This window comes from Rhamphochromis sp. 'chilingali' (genome assembly GCF_963969265.1).
Source record: "Rhamphochromis sp. 'chilingali' genome assembly, chromosome: 3".
Taxonomy (NCBI): domain Eukaryota; kingdom Metazoa; phylum Chordata; class Actinopteri; order Cichliformes; family Cichlidae; genus Rhamphochromis; species Rhamphochromis sp. 'chilingali'.
The window spans coordinates 27,283,415-27,302,510 of NC_137931.1; the positions used below are offsets into that span (position 1 = coordinate 27,283,415).

General features: G+C 41.1%; 1 protein-coding gene across 1 annotated transcript; it reads left to right on the top strand.

Moving 5' to 3' along the window:
• The first annotated feature begins 1,022 nt into the window (after positions 1 to 1,022).
• LOC308394249 (prothrombin-like) lies at positions 1,023 to 18,536 on the top strand. The gene is made up of 9 exons (XM_080878501.1): positions 1,023 to 1,124; positions 6,952 to 7,245; positions 7,334 to 7,450; positions 7,613 to 7,736; positions 14,781 to 14,948; positions 15,024 to 15,197; positions 15,779 to 15,957; positions 16,191 to 16,261; positions 18,316 to 18,536. The coding sequence occupies exons 1-9, from the start codon at positions 1,052 to 1,054 to the stop codon at positions 18,469 to 18,471; spliced, it is 1,356 nt and encodes a 451-aa protein (XP_080734627.1). The 5' UTR covers positions 1,023 to 1,051; the 3' UTR covers positions 18,472 to 18,536.
• Positions 18,537 to 19,096: the final 560 nt, after the last annotated feature.

Genomic DNA, 19,096 nt, shown 5'->3' on the forward strand with positions numbered 1-19,096 from the left:
TCTAAATCACTGTTACTGCAAACTGAACGTCCAGCCATTTTCTTAACTGCTTGACATATTGAGGTTCTGAGAAGGGTTGGAGACTGTCCCTGTTGGTGAGAGATATGCCCTTCGACTGATCTCCAGTCACAAATCATCAGACGTTGAAAACAATTGATTGTGGTCTTTTCTTGATGTCCTGCTATGGTTGAAAAATTGACTTACTGGAGGTGAAAGAGCTAAGGACCATATTCACACCCAAATGAAAGTCTGATGTCAAAATTTGAGTATTTATTTAAAATGTAACATCTAGTTTCTGGAGCATTGCTTATTGAGCACATGGCCAAAACAAAAACCCATTGAAGCCCTAACACATTGGTGCATATTAACTGTGGGTGGTGATGCCTAACTCCATACTTGTATTTTAGAGAAAACCAAAACAGCCCATAGGGGTAGGGTTGGTGTCATCTCCAATAATGAACTTGACCTAACATTTAAAATTTTTTTATTTTAAATGTTGAATCATTTTTGTGTATAATGGGTTTGGACAGAACGATGGATCGTTTTGCTGACTTCAGGAACCCAAGACTATGATAACTGAATCTATCTACTGCCAGGTGATAGCTTTCACCTGTAATGAAAGACCAGAACAACTGGTTTTATTATTACTTTCAAAAACACTGCAGGTGTTCGAATGTAAGAAATGTCCCAAAGATGATACAGGCCAAATCAAGACATTTTAAGATTTTTTAGGGACTTGTTATTTTGTAAATTGTGACTTGTCATATGAATCTCATATGTTTTAATACCAAACAATAATTCATGTATAGTTTCAGAGCCGTTGTGTTAAACTACAGCAGTATTAACTCACAGTAGGACTCGAGTTCTTGAGAAAAAGTAAACATGTAGGTTTAAACATAACTGACTTATCAGTCTGGCTCAAACTTTGACCCTTTGGTCAATAATCCCCCCCCTCCAGAGGACAGGCAGAGAGACATAGACGGACAAACAAAGAAGGACACACTGAGTACTGCTGGATCTGGTTCTGAGGTTCTGCTCAGAGTTCTGGATCATGGTGGAACCAACATCAAAACCTGCTGCTGTTCTGCTGCTGTTTCTCCTGCACAGCTGTGTGGCAGACCATGGTAATGAACTCCTTTCCTCTTTAAAGTAGGATCAAGGGTATTTGCAATGTGTACAATAACAGTAATATGAATAATCTAGATCAAAATTGTACTTTGGTTTGAATATATGTATGTATGTAGCAATGCATATTGTGTCATTTGAATATGATAAAATCTTCACTGATACTAGAAAGAAAAAAAAAGTAGAAAAATGCATTTTGTAGGACCACATAATGCATTTTTGTGTAAATCCAATCCCAAAAAGTTTATATTAATCATTTTATATTAATCATCCGTGGTCCGGTGGTGTGGCCCAAGTGATGGATATTGTTGGTCACCTGGTCAGCCCAGGCAACCCAGCCACGCGGGCTTACCTGCATTTCCAAAAAGATGCCTGGCTGACAAGTGTATAAAACAAAAACTACACATAATATTCGAAGCACATAGTGCACACTGTGGGAATTTACGACTGTGCGTAAATCTCCCCTAATATTGGTATGATCCGAGCTCAGACACTAAGTGGGGCGGGGCAGCTGCTGCCTGCCAGTGCGCTGTTAGAGAAACGCAGCCAGGCAGACAGAGGAGAACTGAAGTTTGACCAGGTACCAAAGAAAATCATTCGTACTGTACAAATAATGTCAATATGACGGTGTATCACGAAAGATTGATATCAAATTGATCACTTGACCCATATTACGTTATTTGCTCTTCGAGTGAATCAACAAATGGCGAAATGAAAAGCCGAACAACAACAATGCTGTTTCTTTAGAGAGTCTTAGCTTACATGTGTGTTTTTTTCATATTTTCAGTTGTTACCCTCCACGGCTAAATAAATCGGTTTCAGTAATGTACTGAAATACAAGAATGGACATAAGGGGCTTCTTTCAAAGAAAACACTCTGGTAGATGTTATTTTATATATTATGCTTTGTATGTTGTTCAGTATATTTCTGTGCAAAACAAGAGGAATTTCAATACACAGCAGTATATTCACAGTTGAAACCAGATATTTACACTTTATGGAAAACACAAGAACAGTTTTTTACTGTACAACATCAATTTAGAGTAAACTTGTTTTGTTTTGGTTAAATAAATATTGAAATATCTTTTGAATTAGTTAAATGTCAGAATAAAGAGAGACGGAGCTGTCTATTTTTTATCACTTTCATCAAATTTAGGGCCACATATACACTAAGTTTATTGTTAATTAATAAGAAAACTCCAGACGATTCCATTCTGAGCTGAAGAAGCTTCTGATAGGTTAGTAGAGTCCATGTGAGTAAATTGGTGGCACAGCTGTGGATGCATATAAGGCAAAACACAGAGCCTGTTTTTTTGACATGGGAAAATCAAGAGATATCAACCAAAACACCAGAAAAAGAATTGTGGAGCTCCATAAGTGTGGCTCAGTTTGAATACAATTTGGTGCCATTTGCAATTAAGAAATACAGACAGTTTCTCTCTTTACTCTTAAAGTTAACAAATATGTTTTTTATATTTATCAATCTAAAAAAAAATAAACATTTAGTCTGATTTGATGTTACAATTAAAAAAGTGTTTGTGTTTTGATCTGAAGAGTTTGTAAATATCTGGTTTCAACTGTATATTTGATGATTGTCAGCACAAAGAGGGAGAGAGAGGAGCAGAGAGGGCGAGAGAGGACAGAACAGAGAGGGAACAAGAGCAGGTGAGACACACATGTTAGTCAAATGGTTGTTTACCAAAAGTATCACCGTATCATAGGTCCTCATGTATCTCGTACCTAGTGTTTCTTTTTAGGTTTGTTATTTTTCAAATTATTAAGTTATGCAGGCTTCAAATTCAAATTCAAATTTTATTTGTCACGTACACAGTCATACACAGTACAATATGTAGTGAAATGCTTGGACAACTGCTCGTGACCTAAAGAAAACAAAAAAAGGAAAAGGCTATGAATAAGATAGGAAATAAATATGAAAAATTAAAAAGGGTAAATTTAACTAGGAAGGAATAAAATATAAATTAAGGTTAAAAATGAAATAACTGTACAACACAAATTAGAATGAAGGGTAAATTTAACTGGGAAGAATAAGATAAAATATATAATATATAAATTAAAGTTGGCTTGTTTGCACAACAAGGTTAAATATTTATATAAACTTTTCTCAATCTAAATAGTGGACTTTGGTAGAATTAAAAAATAAGTGTAGTGCAGGTCTATGATGATTTTTAGTGCTACTATCATCTAGTTCTGATTCTGGTTCTGTCTTGGTTAAGTCCTAAGTAGTCCTGATTTTGAACTGTTGTAGTCCTGTTTTAATTCCAGATCAGTTCTGGGTCTGGTTGAATTGGGGTTTAGTCCGTGTGTCTTGATGCAGCCCCGACTTTGTTCTGCCTTGCTGCTTAATTAAAAAACTAGTTTAAGGTGTCCTGCATATGTGATATATTTTTTTCCTATATGAAGTCATTCTTTTTTGAACGAAACTCAAAACAGAGCCTATTAATCTTTCAGTCATTTCTACATCCCCCCCCCCCCCCCCCCCCCCCCCCCAAAAAAAAATAAATAAAATAAAATAAAAATCCCACGTGCATACTACTCTTTAGGGCTAGTCCCAGGTGTTTCAAATGTCTGGCTCCGCCTCTGGTTTGAACGTATTCGTATAGACCTCATCAGGCCATTTTACCGGAGTGCATGCGGCTATCAATTCGTATCTGTCCTGGTGGATTATTTGACGTGATACCCGGAAGCGCTGCTGCTGTGTACCATCTCCGTGAGGAGCGTGGCACAAGCACTGTTTCAGGTCATCTCCCTAGTCGGTATTCCTAAGGAAATACTGACTGACCAGGGCAGATTGTTCATGTCTCGCACACTAAAGGAACTATACGGATTCCCCAAAAGTTGACTCTGTTCATCTGGATGTAGCGTTTTCTTTTTTTCTTTTTTTCTTTTTTTTTCTTTTTTTTTTTTTCTAAATGACATCAGAAACAGCAGTATGCGACATTACGTGATGGCAGAGCTTCAGTTCATCCTTTGTCCTTTTTTTTTTTTTTTTTTTTTTTTTTAATAAATAGGACAGGGGGAATGAATGAGAGAAAGAGGGGGAGAGAAAGAAAGAAAACCAAAGGGGAGAAGAGACGGTGAGAAGGGGGGGGAAGAGAGAGAAAAAAAAAAAAGAACTCCTGGGTCACCTGTATGGAGAAAAAAAAACAAACAAACAAAAAAAACAAACAGAGGAGACAGCAAACAACAAAGAGCAACATAATAATAGAGAAAACAAAGCACCATCACAATAAACTAGCTAGTCATAGATATCAATATTTACTAAATAGTAAACGATATTGTGCAGCACGCAAGATAGACAGCGCACAGTGTGCTTTGAGGTAGCAGCCAAGAAAGCTTTAGTCCGCGTCTGTGAATACCCATGTGTGCATACCTGTGTGGATCAGCATGCTTGCATTCCAAAGGTTTCTCCATGTAATGATCTGCTAGGGAGTGTGGGGGGGCCACAGCCCCGTCCTCCAGGGTGTGAAGCGGGTATGGAGGAGATCAAAACTCCAGACATCCAGAGGCCCCCAGAACACAAGAGACCATGGAAGACCAACAGAGGGGCAGCCGCGCCACTGTTCCAGTAAGAGCTGAGGAGAGTCCCAGATGAGGGCTCGCCCAGCAGCCGCGGAGCAGAAGTCAGGGGGAGTTGCAGTGACGCGCCCGTGAGCTCCGCCGGCCCCCAGCTGTGCCTGAGTGACCGAGCCCCAGGCCGAGAGGCCGGGGGCACCCCACCTCCAAAGGATGTAGCGTTTTCTGTGGAAGAAGTGTTTCTTCACTCATCCAAGTGACTGCTTCAGTCTCAGCTGAAGAAACTACATGGATTATTGGGCAAATCTATTCGCATTAGCATCTACCACCCTGGGGCGATCGTGGCTCAAAAGTTGGCAGTTCATCTTGTAATTGGAAGGTTGCCAGTTCGAGCCCCGGCTCCGAGAGTCTCAGTCGTTGTGTCCTTGGGCAAGACGCTTCACCCGTTGCCTACTGGTGGTGGTCAGAGGGCCTGGTGGTGCCAGTGTCTGGCAGCCTCACCTCTGTCAGTGCGCCCCAGGGTGGCTGTGGCTACAATGTAGCTTGTGAATGTGTATGTGGATGGGTGGATGACTGAACGTCTAAAGCGCTTTGGGGTCCTTAGGGACTAAGTAAAGTGCTATACAAATACAGGCCATTTACCATTTACCCTCAGAGTGATGGGTTGGTGGATCAGCTGAATAAGACGTTAAAATCGTTAAAAACGTTAAAATCCATGATATGATCCATAAGTTAATTCACAAGGATAAATGCAATTGGGATTGCTGGTTAGACCCTCTGTTGTTCACAGTGCTGGAGGTGTGCCAGGCCACCACGGGATTTTCTCCCTTTGAGTTGCTGTGGCACCCCCCGTGGCAGGTAGCCACGGCAGGCAACCACAGGGAGTGCTCGACGTGATTAAAGAAAACTGGCAGGAAGATCCGAGCCCTGCAAAAAATGAAACTCAATACATGCTGGACCTGAGATTAAAGCTTTACTCTTTGGGGTGGCTCTCACGAGAAAATTTACTCCAGACCCAGCAGCATCAACAGAGCTTGTACAACAGAGCGGCTAGACTCAGGCAATTTTCATCGGGGGGATAAGTGCTTGTATTGCTCCCTTCTTCCAGCTCCTATTTTAAGTTGAATGAAGTGTCACGGTTTGATGTGCATCCAATGCCCCGGGTCAACGAACTCTTTGTTGGGCATTGCCCAATTTTTTACACTGGCACTGGAGAAACTTAAGAACTGGCAGATTCACGTGTCTGTCCTGGGAAAAAAAACTGCCTTCTTCACTTTGTACGGTTTGTACCAATTCGTGGGTTGTACCAATCCGTTTGGCTTGTTCAGAGCCCTGGCCACATTCTAGTGCCTCATTGACCGGGTATTGCGGCCACACACTGAATATTCCGACGCCTTCCTGGATGATGTTATCATCTATAGTGACACCTGGGCGGAGCATGTGCAGCGGGTGGCCGCTCTCCTGGAGTCCCTGAGGCAGGCGGGGCTCACGGCCAACCCGAAGAAGTGTGCGGTTGGGCGGAGAGAGGTACAGTATCTGGGGTACCACTTGGGGGGCCAGCAGATGCGCCCTCAGGTAGAGAAGACAGCGACGATAACATCATGCCCGTGCCCCAAGACCAAAAAGGAGGTGCGATGGTTTCTGGTTTCAGTGAGCTCGTAGGGCGGCACAGAGGCGGGAAGAACAGGTGTACCTCGCAGGTTAATTGACTGTGTGTCTGCTCTTTTTGATAGTGACAGTCTGGCAGGAGAGGAGTGTGTGGCAACAAGTAAGGAGTGTCTGTGTCCTGAGCTGATCAAGGCTAAAAACCACAGTTGCATTGCCACAAATAAAATGATTGTTAATCCACCCTTGTTAATCCAACCAGGCGGATCGGCACGCTGTGGTGCTGGAGCAGCTGATAGGGGCTGCGGAGGAGTTGGCGCCATGGTTGTTGCATTGCCACAAATAAAAAGGACTGTTAATCCAACCTGACGCCAGTGCGTGCATATGTATGTTCACGGGGTCCTGTGTCACAAATGATAATAATTAATATTCTTGCACCATTTTAGGCTAGTTGACACTCTTGTGCTAGTAATGTTGGAAAGCCATGTCAACACCTAAAATGAGCTGCTCACAAGTCACTGAATTTCTTCCACAGTCTCTGGTTTCCACATCACTGCTGAACTCTTCTTACATCCTGGAGTGTTTCAGGGCTCATATACAATCTAGGATTAAATTTCTCTGCAATATGCACTCCTTGTTCTGCCAGCTGATCTGTCTTTTTTTATTTATTTATTTATTTTTGTTGAAGGTGAAGACTTTGTCCCACCCACTGTGGCAACGAAACCACACAAACCTATAGTGTGCTTGCCCAATTATGGTATAGAATATAATGGGGACCTAAGTGTTACCATAGGAGGTCACACCTGCCTGCCATGGTCATTACCGGAGGTAAAAACCCTCAGTCGGGACAAAGAGTTCATCCCTGAAGTTCAGCTACAGACCAACAAGTGCCGAAATCCTGACGGTGACTCTGAGGGCCCCTGGTGCTATGTCAGGATTGCTGGAAATATAACAATGGACTACTGTGATCTGCAGCTATGTGGTAGAGTACAAACCTACAATCCACTATTAAATAAATCCTCCTGTTTACCTGCCCCTTACCTTTTCAATTGTCCACCTGTTTCCTGCAGATGACCCACTATTAGGGCCTGAGCAAACAACTGTGACCGAAGGCAGGGAGCGCTCCGTCTTAGGTCAGGCCAGGAAAAACCTTTTCAGTCCTCGCACGTTTGGACAAGGAGAGGATGGTGAGTGCACTTAATGGGCAGTGACAGCAAGCATCAGGTATTCACTGTACCCCAAAAAGCTGAAAGAGAACAATTCAAGAAGCAGGTGATCCATCTAGCCTGTTAATAGTTTTGTTGTGTTTGACCATCTATCAAAGTTTTTATTTACTTCTTGTGCTGTAGATTGTGGACAGCGTCCCCTGTTTGAAAAGAAGAACAAAACAGATGCAAACGAAGCATGCATGCTTTTCAGCAGATGGTGTCGTATCGTTGGGGGTGATGACGCTGAAGTGGGCTCAGCTCCATGGTAATGACACTAGATAAACATGACTTTAAGGATGATTGACAAAATTGTTCTGGATGTCTGTCAAAACAGACCAGACTCCCATCAGGAGATTATCAAAGTAACATAAGATATACTTAATTTATCCCAAAATTCAGGAGACTGCAGTGCTATAGCACCTAAAACATAAAAACAGTAACATATGCTAGGGGCTCACACACACAGTGTATCCATGCCCAGTATACTGCTAGCCAATCGTCAGTCCATCAAGAACAAGGGTGATGACCTCAGGGCCAGAGTCAAGTTTCAGAGAGACATTCGGGACTGCATCATCCTCTGCTTCACCGAGCAGTGTTGGGGAGTAATGGAATACATGTACCGCCGTTACATATTTAAAATACAAAATATGAGTAACTGTATTCCGTTACAGTTACCGTTTAAAAAGGTGGTATTCAGAATACAGTTACTTTGCTGAAATAAAGGGATTACACAGCGGTATTTTCCTGTTTCATATGTTCGGCTATGCCCTCTCTATTCTAATGCCTGTGTTTCAATCTCGCGGCCCATGTCACCTCTACTTGCGGCCCGCATAATGACGTGAAGAAATATTTTAAAAAAATATTCACAAAAATGATTTAATATGAAGGCAATTGTCACGGCGGGGCGCGCCGGCGTGAGGAATGAGGTAGACCCAAGAGCAGACACGGTGGAGACAGAACTAGGTTTCCAAAATAAGGCAAGCCTTTATTGTGGCTGCAGGCATAACAAAAACACTAGGGGACACTGAAACTGGGAAAACTAAGAAGACAGAGAACACTGTGTAAACTAAGAAGGCTAAGGCACTCTGTGAAGGAACTATGGAAAAAACTATAAACACAGAGTAACTAAGCAGGCTATGAACACAGTGTCACAATAAGGGAAAATACGAGGTGAGGATAACAGACGATCTGACACTGACACAATGACACACTGGGCTTAAATACACTGAGGCAGTCATCAAGAAATTAGAGACAGAAGGGGAACACAGCTGGGAGGAATAAGACCTGATAAGACAGAAGGAACAAAGCTAGAAACACTGACATAAGACGGGAACATGAGCCTTCAGAGTAAAACAGGAAACAAGACACCACTAAACAAACACGCAGACACGACACAGAGAGATAGACTAGACACTGAACTAAACCTGCAATAAACATGAGAACACAAAAACCTACGAACTAATCCTTAAACAAGAATAACCGAAACATAGAATCATAATCATCATTATCATCATAATAAGAAAAGAATCCAAAATGCAAAACACACCAAAAGCATAACTCAAAATACTGGGTCAAACTGACCCAGAACCGTGACAGCAATAGGCAGAGTGTTACAGGCATCGCCCTAAAGATTGTAGCCTCATGGGCAGTGTAGTCCGTGCTGCTGGGAGAATGGACTGCCATATACGTTATGTGTCTGTGAGCGAGGGAGGGAGAAAAAGGAAAAGTACGAGCTGTCATTGAGCAGAAACGGGAGCTGGAACCATGCAAATATAATAATAACCACTGCAGCCAAAAAGAGTGCCTGACGAGCCCAGTTGTAATTAAGCTATTAAGACTGGACTGTACGCTGTGTTCGTGTTTTTCTCCGAAACAATAAGCTCCGTTGGAGCAGCCTTTCGACGCCTTTCTCTGTCTCTCGCTAGCAAAGTTGACCCACACAACAAAGTAAAGCTATTTTTCGGCTATGAGCCCGACACGAACCCGACACATTAGCCAGAGGTCCCTTTACTACGGTTTAGAGCCGCGGACCTGTTTTATATACGTGCAGAATAGTTTTCTATACGAGATCGCTGCAAAATGTGCAGCCTTACCTAATGTCCACGCTACTGTTACTCATTTTATATTAAGATTTAAAAATCTAGTCGGTATTGGTATGGCGAGTAACCTTCAGTAAAAGTAATAAATCACACAGTAATAGTACATTCATGTAGTTGTAAAAAGCACGATAATATAATAGGTAATCCAAAGTATTCAGAATACGTTACTGTCATTGAGTAACGTAACGGAATATGTTACAAAATACATTTTGGGGCATGTATTCTGTAATCTGTAGTGGAATACATTTTAAAAGTAACCTTCCCAACACTGTCACCGAGACATTGCTGAACCTAGCGATACTTTCTCGGTCTACCGAAGAAAAGAAATAAACAAAACAATGGCACCGAGGAAGAAAAGAGATGATGCGATAGCACAAGCATTTTTCCACTCACAAGCTCTTGCTCACCCAATCTGGAACTTTTGATCGTTAAATGTCACCCTTTCTGTCTTCCTCAGGAATTCACTGCGGTCATTGCCTGCACTGTTTATATTCTGTCACACACGGACTCAGACTCTGCCTTATGTGAACTACATGAGGCTCTCACACAAAAACAAACACTTCACTAGGATGCTGCTCTCATAGTTATGGGAGCTATTAACAGAGTAAATCTCAAATGCACATTTCATAACCTTCACCAACACATCCCCTTCCCCACCAGGGGCACAAGGACATTAGACCAATCCATTCAAAGACTGCTACAAAGCACAGTCTCTGCCGGCATTTGGAAAAGTGGACCACACCATCATCTTCCTCGTGTCTGTTTACAAAGACTAAAGCAGGAAGCACCAATCAGGAGAGAGATCGCACGCTGGATGGATGCACTGGATGACGCAGACTGGAACATGTTTCGGTGCAGCTCTGATGGCATCAACATGTTTACGTAAGTGGTTGTGGGATATATCAGGAAACTAGTGGATGAAGCCGTGGGTGGATAAAAACATCCACGACGCTCTGAGATCGCACACCACTGCCTACAAAGCGGGTCGCGTCTCCAGTAATATGGACCAATACAAGGCTGCTTACAATGTGCGCAGCGTGGTTGCAAAGGCAAAGCGGAGCTACGGGGAAAAACTAGAGTCACAGCTACAACAGTGCGACTCTAGGAGCCAATGGAAGGGACTGCAGACAATAACAGACTATAAACAGACAGCTTCTTCAGTGATGAATGCCAACGCTTCACTGGCTGATAAGCTGAACACATTTTATATTCGCTTTGACGCTGCAGCAAATAACACAACAAATGGCTGCATGTGTGTGGAGAGGACCAGTAAGGAACAATGCTTTCAACGCTGTTCAGGAGAGTGAACAGCAGCAGGAGAAGATGCAATCCCTGGTTGGGTCCTGAAAGCCTGCACTGACCAGCTAGTACCGGTGTTCACAGTGATCTTAAACCTCTCCCTGGCCCAAGCAGTGGTTCCCATGTACTTCAAACAGTCCATCGTTGTCCCTGTTTTTATGAAACAACAGCCCGCTTGCCACAATGATTATCGTCCAGTAGCACTTAGGGCTGTTCGATTGTCAAGGACCAAGCAGTAAAGCATAAAGGACACAGGTGGTTTTAATTCAAAAAAGGGGTTTTATTGACCCAAAAATATGAAAATATATTTAACAAAGCCAAAACTTAAACAGGCAGACCAATAAAAGAGGTCAACTCAATAGACTAAACTCAAGATAATAATTAACAAAAACCTCAAACAAACATATGATAAACTGACCTGCTGAAATGACACATGGGGAAACTTAAATACTGACTTAGCTAAACCAAATGACACACACGGGGGAAAACAAGATGGCTGCCATATAACCAACTAATACAAAACAATTAAACAAACATGAAACACCCCCCAGGCAATGAAGCATGTGGTGCTATCCAATTAGGCTGTCTCCCAGCCCTTTGCCACACCTTTTACCAGACAGGAGGAGAAGCCAAACCCCAGGTAACTCAAACAAAGAAAGATGTATTAATATAACATAAAACAGAACTTTGACCTTGCAAGGTTAATATGTGTGCACGCCATATAAACATTGGAAGGTGTGATTGAAAAATAAATACATTTAATAAAGAAACAATATTGAACAATAAGTAGAATATATTAAAGTAGTGACTGTAAATTAAACTAACGTGAATCAACTGGTGGTGAGGTGTGGAGCTTACCATGTGTGGCATGCCATCACATCAATATAACAATATATATCAGATGACGATATAAAAACATCTATTGTTTCATTTATCGTTTGTTTCGTGGTGTCGCAAAATAAACTGTTTACAGCAATATTTTTTCATAGTTTGGATGGTCACTGTAGTGGCTATATTACATTCCTTAAAGTTCTCTCTTTCTCTTATATTTAATATAACCACACTACGGACAGACAAGCGCCTGTTTTTATGTGTTGTCATTAGCAACAACGACGGTAAAATCAACGCATGTCCGCTTGTTTATTTTCTACATAAACCTTTCACAATAAAGCTCAAGATCCTGTTGAGGCTTTTCAAAATAAACTGAATCAAGTATGCTTTTATGGATGAGAAGCAAAAAGAGCCGTCAGGTGCTAAAAAATAAACCTTAGACTCAAATGTTAGAACAGGCTTTTCTCCACAGCACGCTGTGTAATAAATACTTACAAAGTAAACGGCGGCTGTTACAACTTATGTCTAAAAATGTAAAGTTTCTTACATCGGTTAAAACACTCGACTCCAGGTAAATGACGCCCAGCTGGAAACAATTCACGCAAATCGAGCTGTCCGAGATTCACAGAATCTACAGAAAATGTGACATTTCTGTAATTTATATTGTTATCGGGACGATAGATGTCTTATATCGGGATATGAGATTTCGGTCATATCGCACAGCCACAGTAGCACTGATATCAACAGTGATGAAGTGTTTTGAGGGACTGGTAAGAGACCACATCACTTCTTCACTTTCTGCCACCATTGACCCACTTAAGTTTGCATACCAGACTAATCTTCCACAGACAATGCCATATCACACCTGCTTCACACATCCCTGAGTCACCTGGACACTGGCAGAGGGAATTATGTTAGGATGCTGTTCATGGACTACAGTTCTGCATTCAAGACAATAATTCCCTTAAAGCTTTTCACCAAGTTGAAGGATCTAGGACTCAGCTCATCACTGTGCCAGTGGATCCTCAAATTCCTTACAGACAGACCAAATCAGTGAGGATGGGAAAACAAGTCTCTCCCTACATCTCATTCAGTACGTGCCTTAAGGCTGTGTTTTAAGCCACCTGCTGTACTCACTGTATACTTACGACCGTGTAGCCACATCAGATACCACCTCCATTGTCAAGTTTGCAGATGACACTGTTGTGTTGGGCCTGATCTCTGACAATATCGAGAAGGCCTACCTGGAGGAGATTATGGACCTGGAGAAGTGGTATCAGGAGAACAACCTCCTGCTTAACCTCAGCAAGACTAAGGAGCTGATTATGGACTTCAGTACAAAGCAGGCAAGGAATTACGAGCCCCTGATCATCAGTGATGCGCCAGTGGAGAGAGTGGACAGCTTCCGGTACCTGGGTGTCTGCATCACTTAGGACCTGTCATGGTCATGTCACATCAACACCCTGTTCAAGAAAGCTCGCCAGCATCTCTTCTTCCCCAGAAGACTTAGAAACTTCCATCTGCTGCTGAGGGTGCTTAACTTCTACTCCTGCACCATCAAGAGCATCCTGATGGGAAACATCTGCACCTGGTATGGGAACAGCACCAAGCAGGACAGACAAGATCTTGAAAGAGTGGTGCGCTCAGCCAAAAGCAAGTGATAAATAAAGCTTTTTCATCATCATCCTCATCATTTGCTCTGAGCTTCCTGACCTGCTGTCTGTCTACACTAAACGTTGCAAGACCAAAGCCAGAAAGATCATGATAGACCTCTCCGATCCCAACAATGAACTTTTCTCACTGTTGAGGTCAATCCTTTAAGGTCAAAACAGAAAGAATGAGGAGGAGCTTCTTCCCCCAGTCTATTTGGGCCCTGAACCAGGGGTAGTCTGGGCTCTTATACATCAAATCGCCGCAGACACTCTGTTTATTTGCACGATTCTTATACTTTCTTTTTTAAATTGTCTATTTGTACATTCTACTTTTTTTATCTTATAATTTACCTTTAACTCTTAGTTTACTCTTTACCTGTTAGGTTAAATTCTTAATTTATTCTTTAAATCTGTTAGATCTTTTTTATGGAACTCTTATTGCCTCTTTTTATGTACATTTTTCAAAGTGTAATTTTTTTTACTGTAAACTACTAAAACATAAAATTTGTAAATTTTGCAAATTTCTTTACTATAGGCATTGCATAACAATAAGCATTTCACTACATGTTGTACTGTGTATGATTGTGAGCGTGACAAATAAAATTGGAATTTGAAAATCAAGTAGCTTCAAAGGTAAATAAAATACCCAAAAGAAAGAGCTGAGGTAGCAAGGAAATAGAAAAAGTGAAGGGCTCTGTTAGGTCTGTGCTTGCAGGCTTCGCTGATTCAAAGACTTACAGTAAGTAACATCAAGCAAATAAATAAAAGTATGAAACAGGGAAGGTTTTCGGTATCTTTTCTTTGTTGTAAAAAAGCTGAGACAGATTTGAAAGTCATGCTGCCGGCCCAGGTTATGATGCAAAGGGTGGACCAGGTCTTCCAGTTATTATGCATAGCCATACGCCACAACCATACTCATTTGGGTGACCTCTGTGTCAGCTGATGGAGGAATCTAAACAGTGGTAAGTGACAAATTAGTAATATGTATACATTCCACAGTGAGCAGTTAAATATTGAGGCCAAAGAAATGTTCTGTTTGCAGGAATATATCTGTGATTACATTCTTCCCCTCACAAATGGTGCATTCCTGACACATTTGTTCTTCCCACGCAAGTTTTTTACACTGTAGATCCAACAGAATCTACAGGCCTCACTCTGCCCATTAGAACTGTAAGAGCAAACATCCAATGAAGATTCTCCTTTGCCAAGAATATACCGAAAAGAAGAAACATCAATAGCTTTTAAATCTTGACAATGTCCTTAGAAAACACACCAAGAAAGAAAAATTGACTCACTACAATTAATAAATAAAAGAAAAAAGGTTGTGGGATCCTGCCAATCAGAAATAAATAAAAGAACCATTAAGATACAAACTGTTTTTGACTCAACTTATATTTCTAACTTAATAAATAATTTTGTTGTTTGCAGGCAGGTGATGCTGTACAGGCGTAGCCCACAGGAGTTTTTGTGTGGAGCCAGTCTGATCAGTGATCAGTGGATCCTCACTGCAGCTCACTGCATCCTTTACCCACCCTGGAACAAGAACTTCACTGTCAGCGATATACTGGGCCGCCTGGGAAAACACAGAAGCACCATGTAAAAAGGCGTGTCTGTCTTAATTATCATTAGTTTCATTTGAAGGCCTGTTGGAATTATGTCATTTTTTTCTAGGTTTGAGCGTGGCATTGAGAAGGTTGTGGTAATTGATGAAATCATTGTCCACCCCAAGTACAACTGGAAGGAAAACCTGAACTGTGACATCGCTCTGCTGCACATGAGAAGGCCGGTCACGTTCACTGATAAGATCCATCCTATCTGCCTGCCCAGCAAGCCCGTCGCCAAGTTGTAAGACAAACATTTGCAACCAATTAAAAGTTGACAAGTTCAGACCAAATTCTTTAATTATATTTCCCACCAAATGAAAGGAAACAAGTGAAAATGTGTCTTGAATGGAGAATTGAATTTCAAGTTCTGTCAAGTGATCTGGAGCGTTTTTATGTGGGGGAGACTCTGGGTCCGACATAGAGCTTGCTGGAGAGATTATTTTGTTCATATGGTGTTGAATACTGCTAGAAATATTAATCGGGGAGGTATCAACACAGTTTATTATTGTGCCAAGGACTTTGCTTAAAGTCCTCAGTAAACAACAATTTGATTAAATCAAGTCAGGTCCTCAAACTTGGTCACATAGCTATTTCTCCATAGATATCGATTTTCCTTTCTCCAGTTATCCTGCAGGGGGTTAAAAGATTCTTCAGATCCCACAGATTCCTTCTGTCTTCTTGGAAAGTCTAAAGTAATGCAAAGACTGCGCCAGTAGAGGGTGCTATTAAGAACTGTGCTCAGAGACACTTTGGTTCAGTGAGGTTTATACTATGGATGGTGACAGGCCTTGTGATATATCTGACTGGTATTTTTTCCGGCAGTCTGATGTCTGAAGGCTTTAAGGGCCGAGTTACCGGGTGGGGGAGCCTGAAGAAAAGCTGGAACCCTGCAGTGAGAAATTTAACATCAGTCCTTCAGCAAATCCACCTACCGATAGTGGACCAGAACATCTGCCGCAGCTCCACTTCAGTCAAGATCACAGACAACATGTTCTGTGCTGGTAAAACAAAACAAAAGATTTTCCACATTTGTTCAAGAAAATGCTTGTTTATATTTTATCTTTGGCTTATTTTTGGTCCAACTGTTTGATCCTGAATAAACCCCTGGTGTGCTGAGTGATGCTGCCGTCTCATTGGCTGCACTGAATGGAATTTGGCTGTTTCTCTCAGGATGATCCTGCATCTCCTGAAGGTGTCATAGTTTCTCTATAATTACAGTCTCTGGTTGTTTCAGGTTATAAACCAGACGATAACCATCGTGGAGACGCCTGTGAGGGAGACAGCGGCGGACCTTTTGTGATGAAGGTGAGAATCACAATGAAAGAAGAACAAATGATAGATTAAGTCTCCTCTTTACCATTTCTTATCATTAGATAACGTCTGGTTTATATCTCAAGCAGCTGTTTAATAAAATATTTGTTAAATAAATTATAAGACCGACGGCACGAGAACACACAGAAGTGAAGGCAGTGTAAGACAGTTGCAGAAGGATACAGTAGCACAGTAAAACACAGTATATTAACACTTAAACAGATTTTCATATGTTCTGTTCAGTGCTTTGTAACATTTAATGTAAATATCACACATATACATTAATTTAATCTGCTAAAAATTCAGGACATTGTTTTAATTAACGCATAGTAATAAAATATGTACACAGTGTGTTAACTGTTACATATAGAATCAAATTAACATTTATATCCAAAATTAATGCTTTCTTGTTTATAAGTTGAACAACAGTGTAATTATCCAAAAAGTTGATTCTGTTCATCTGGATGTAGCGTTTTGTGGGAGAAACGTTTCGTCACTCATCTAAGTGACGTCTTCAGTCTCAGCTGACTGCAGCTTTCCCCAAACTTATAAACAGTACATTTGCATAATGACTGAAACCAGCCCACTGAAGGAACAATGGGCTGGGAGGTCAGTTCCTTAATCTTAATTATGCAAATTCTTATGACCATTGATCAATAACCACTGACCAAAACCCACTGATCAATGGCCATGAGTACCATTCACAGAGAGTTGGGGAATGGCTGCAATCACGATGGTGAAAGATGTACCCTTAGGCCCCCTCTTTCCCTTTTCACGTAAATGGCCTCCTTGACTCCTCGTCTTGATGCATTCTCAATCATCAAGAAGAACAATGTAATTAGACTGTTGTTCCTGACACGTTAAAAATGTTAAACATTTCCTGAAAATATATCTGGACATTAACAGTATTTTAACAGTATTTTATGGCTTTAATATGTTTTACCACAACCCAAATATATAAAATTACTGAAAATGCAAAATGTTTTTATTAGGAATTACCAATGCTTCGTTTGTGCCAAAGTCATACAGCCATGCTTTCTCCAACTAAATTCAGAGTCACACAGGCCTAGAGACCAGTTTAACTCCATGTCAAAGGTTTCTAGGGGAAAATGTGTGTTCTCTGGGACACCAATGATGATTTGATTCACACAGTTTGTTCAGGATTTATGTGATTTTATTTATCGCTTTAACTCCGTATTCTTTCATGTAGTTGATTATAAATTATTTTTGTGGTCTTTAAAATCACTAGGTTTTGAAAAGTGCCACACAGCACTTTAACATAGTGTTAAAACATATACACTGCACAATCATACACCAGTATTTCACTGGATTGCCTTTAGCTTCGATGACGGCCGACATTCTCTCTGGCATTGTTTCAGTAACGTTATGCAGTTCACGTTCAGGTCACCTACCAAATACCCTTTGGCACCAGAAACCTTCACCCAAAAGGTAGGAACTGAAACTCACTATTCACTAGTGAGGATTCCCAGTTAGTGAGGTTTATTGGGCAAATTTCTTAAAGCTACACAGCTGTTTAGTCCCATATGAAACATACTTGTGTTTTTCTTTGGAATGGCCTTTTTTCTGGCAGGATCTTTAAACATAGGGTTCCCAAACCGTTTCGTCAACATCGGCCCAAAACTTCATCAATTTTAATGCCCAAAGTTGAGTTTAAAACTTAAAGACAGATTTGAAGATTCTTCTCATAACAACAATATAACATATTAAAAAGCAGGGTTTTTTGCAAACTCTAGACAGGGGGGATAGTAACAAGAAGTTGAATAACTACGTAATCTTCAGATATGCCTAACTGGCAGCCTAAATCTTCATTTATTTTCTTACAATATAAAGCAATACATACTCACAGTTAAGTGTTATTTGGCATTTTTGCTTAAAAACTGAAAAAGGAGTTAAAATATTTATAGAGTTTTTCGTTCTTTCAGCTCTGAAAAGACTTTTCTACCATTTACAAAAGGTTCAATCTGAGAATTTAGAATAGCTGCCTTTGCAAACAATGAGCCTTATTTTGAAACTGTCTTCCTGTGCAGTACCCGGCAGAGAACCGCTGGTATCAGATCGGCATTGTGTCATGGAGCGAGGGCTGCGATCGCGACGGGAAGTACGGCTTCTACACTCACCTGTTCAGGATGACCAAGTGGATAGGCAAAGTTATCGAAAAGATGCGAGGAAGCGATGATGAGTAGACACAAACCATCGACGTCAATCACTTCACATTCAAGCCTGTTAAGCAACATGGCCCCAATAAAGATTGTCGACGTATTGTACCCTGGCCTCTGGTGTTATTCAAGCCTTGGTTTGCAGCAATAAGAGTCAGAGAGTTAAAGTGCCATCAGAGCAGCTTTTATATGAACAAAGATAGAAAATCAAACCGGCAGAAGGAGGTCAAAGTTCGCGCTCAGATACAAACAAGATAGCACAAACAGCAGCAGTCACTACAGTGGCAGGCATGGCCTCATAGTCCATTACTATTCTGATAAACAACATATCCTAAACCAGGATTTACTACACAGACAACACATGTGGGATGTGTTGATAATTTTCAGGTTGGGCAGGATTTCCCTGCTCAAAATGGATCTTAATGTGTTGACTATAAATGTAAATTGAACAGGTCTACATATACTGTAATTTATTAAGGCAATGATGCTGTGTAAACTGAGCACAACTCTATGAATTTCCCATTCTGACCATTTAATAACCAAAAAGCCAACGTGGTCTTAGGAGTTCTCTGGGAATTTTTCCAGAGGTTTGTAGCAACCAGTCAACAGATTGTTAACATAAACAGAGGTTATAGCTGCACTGTACACCCCT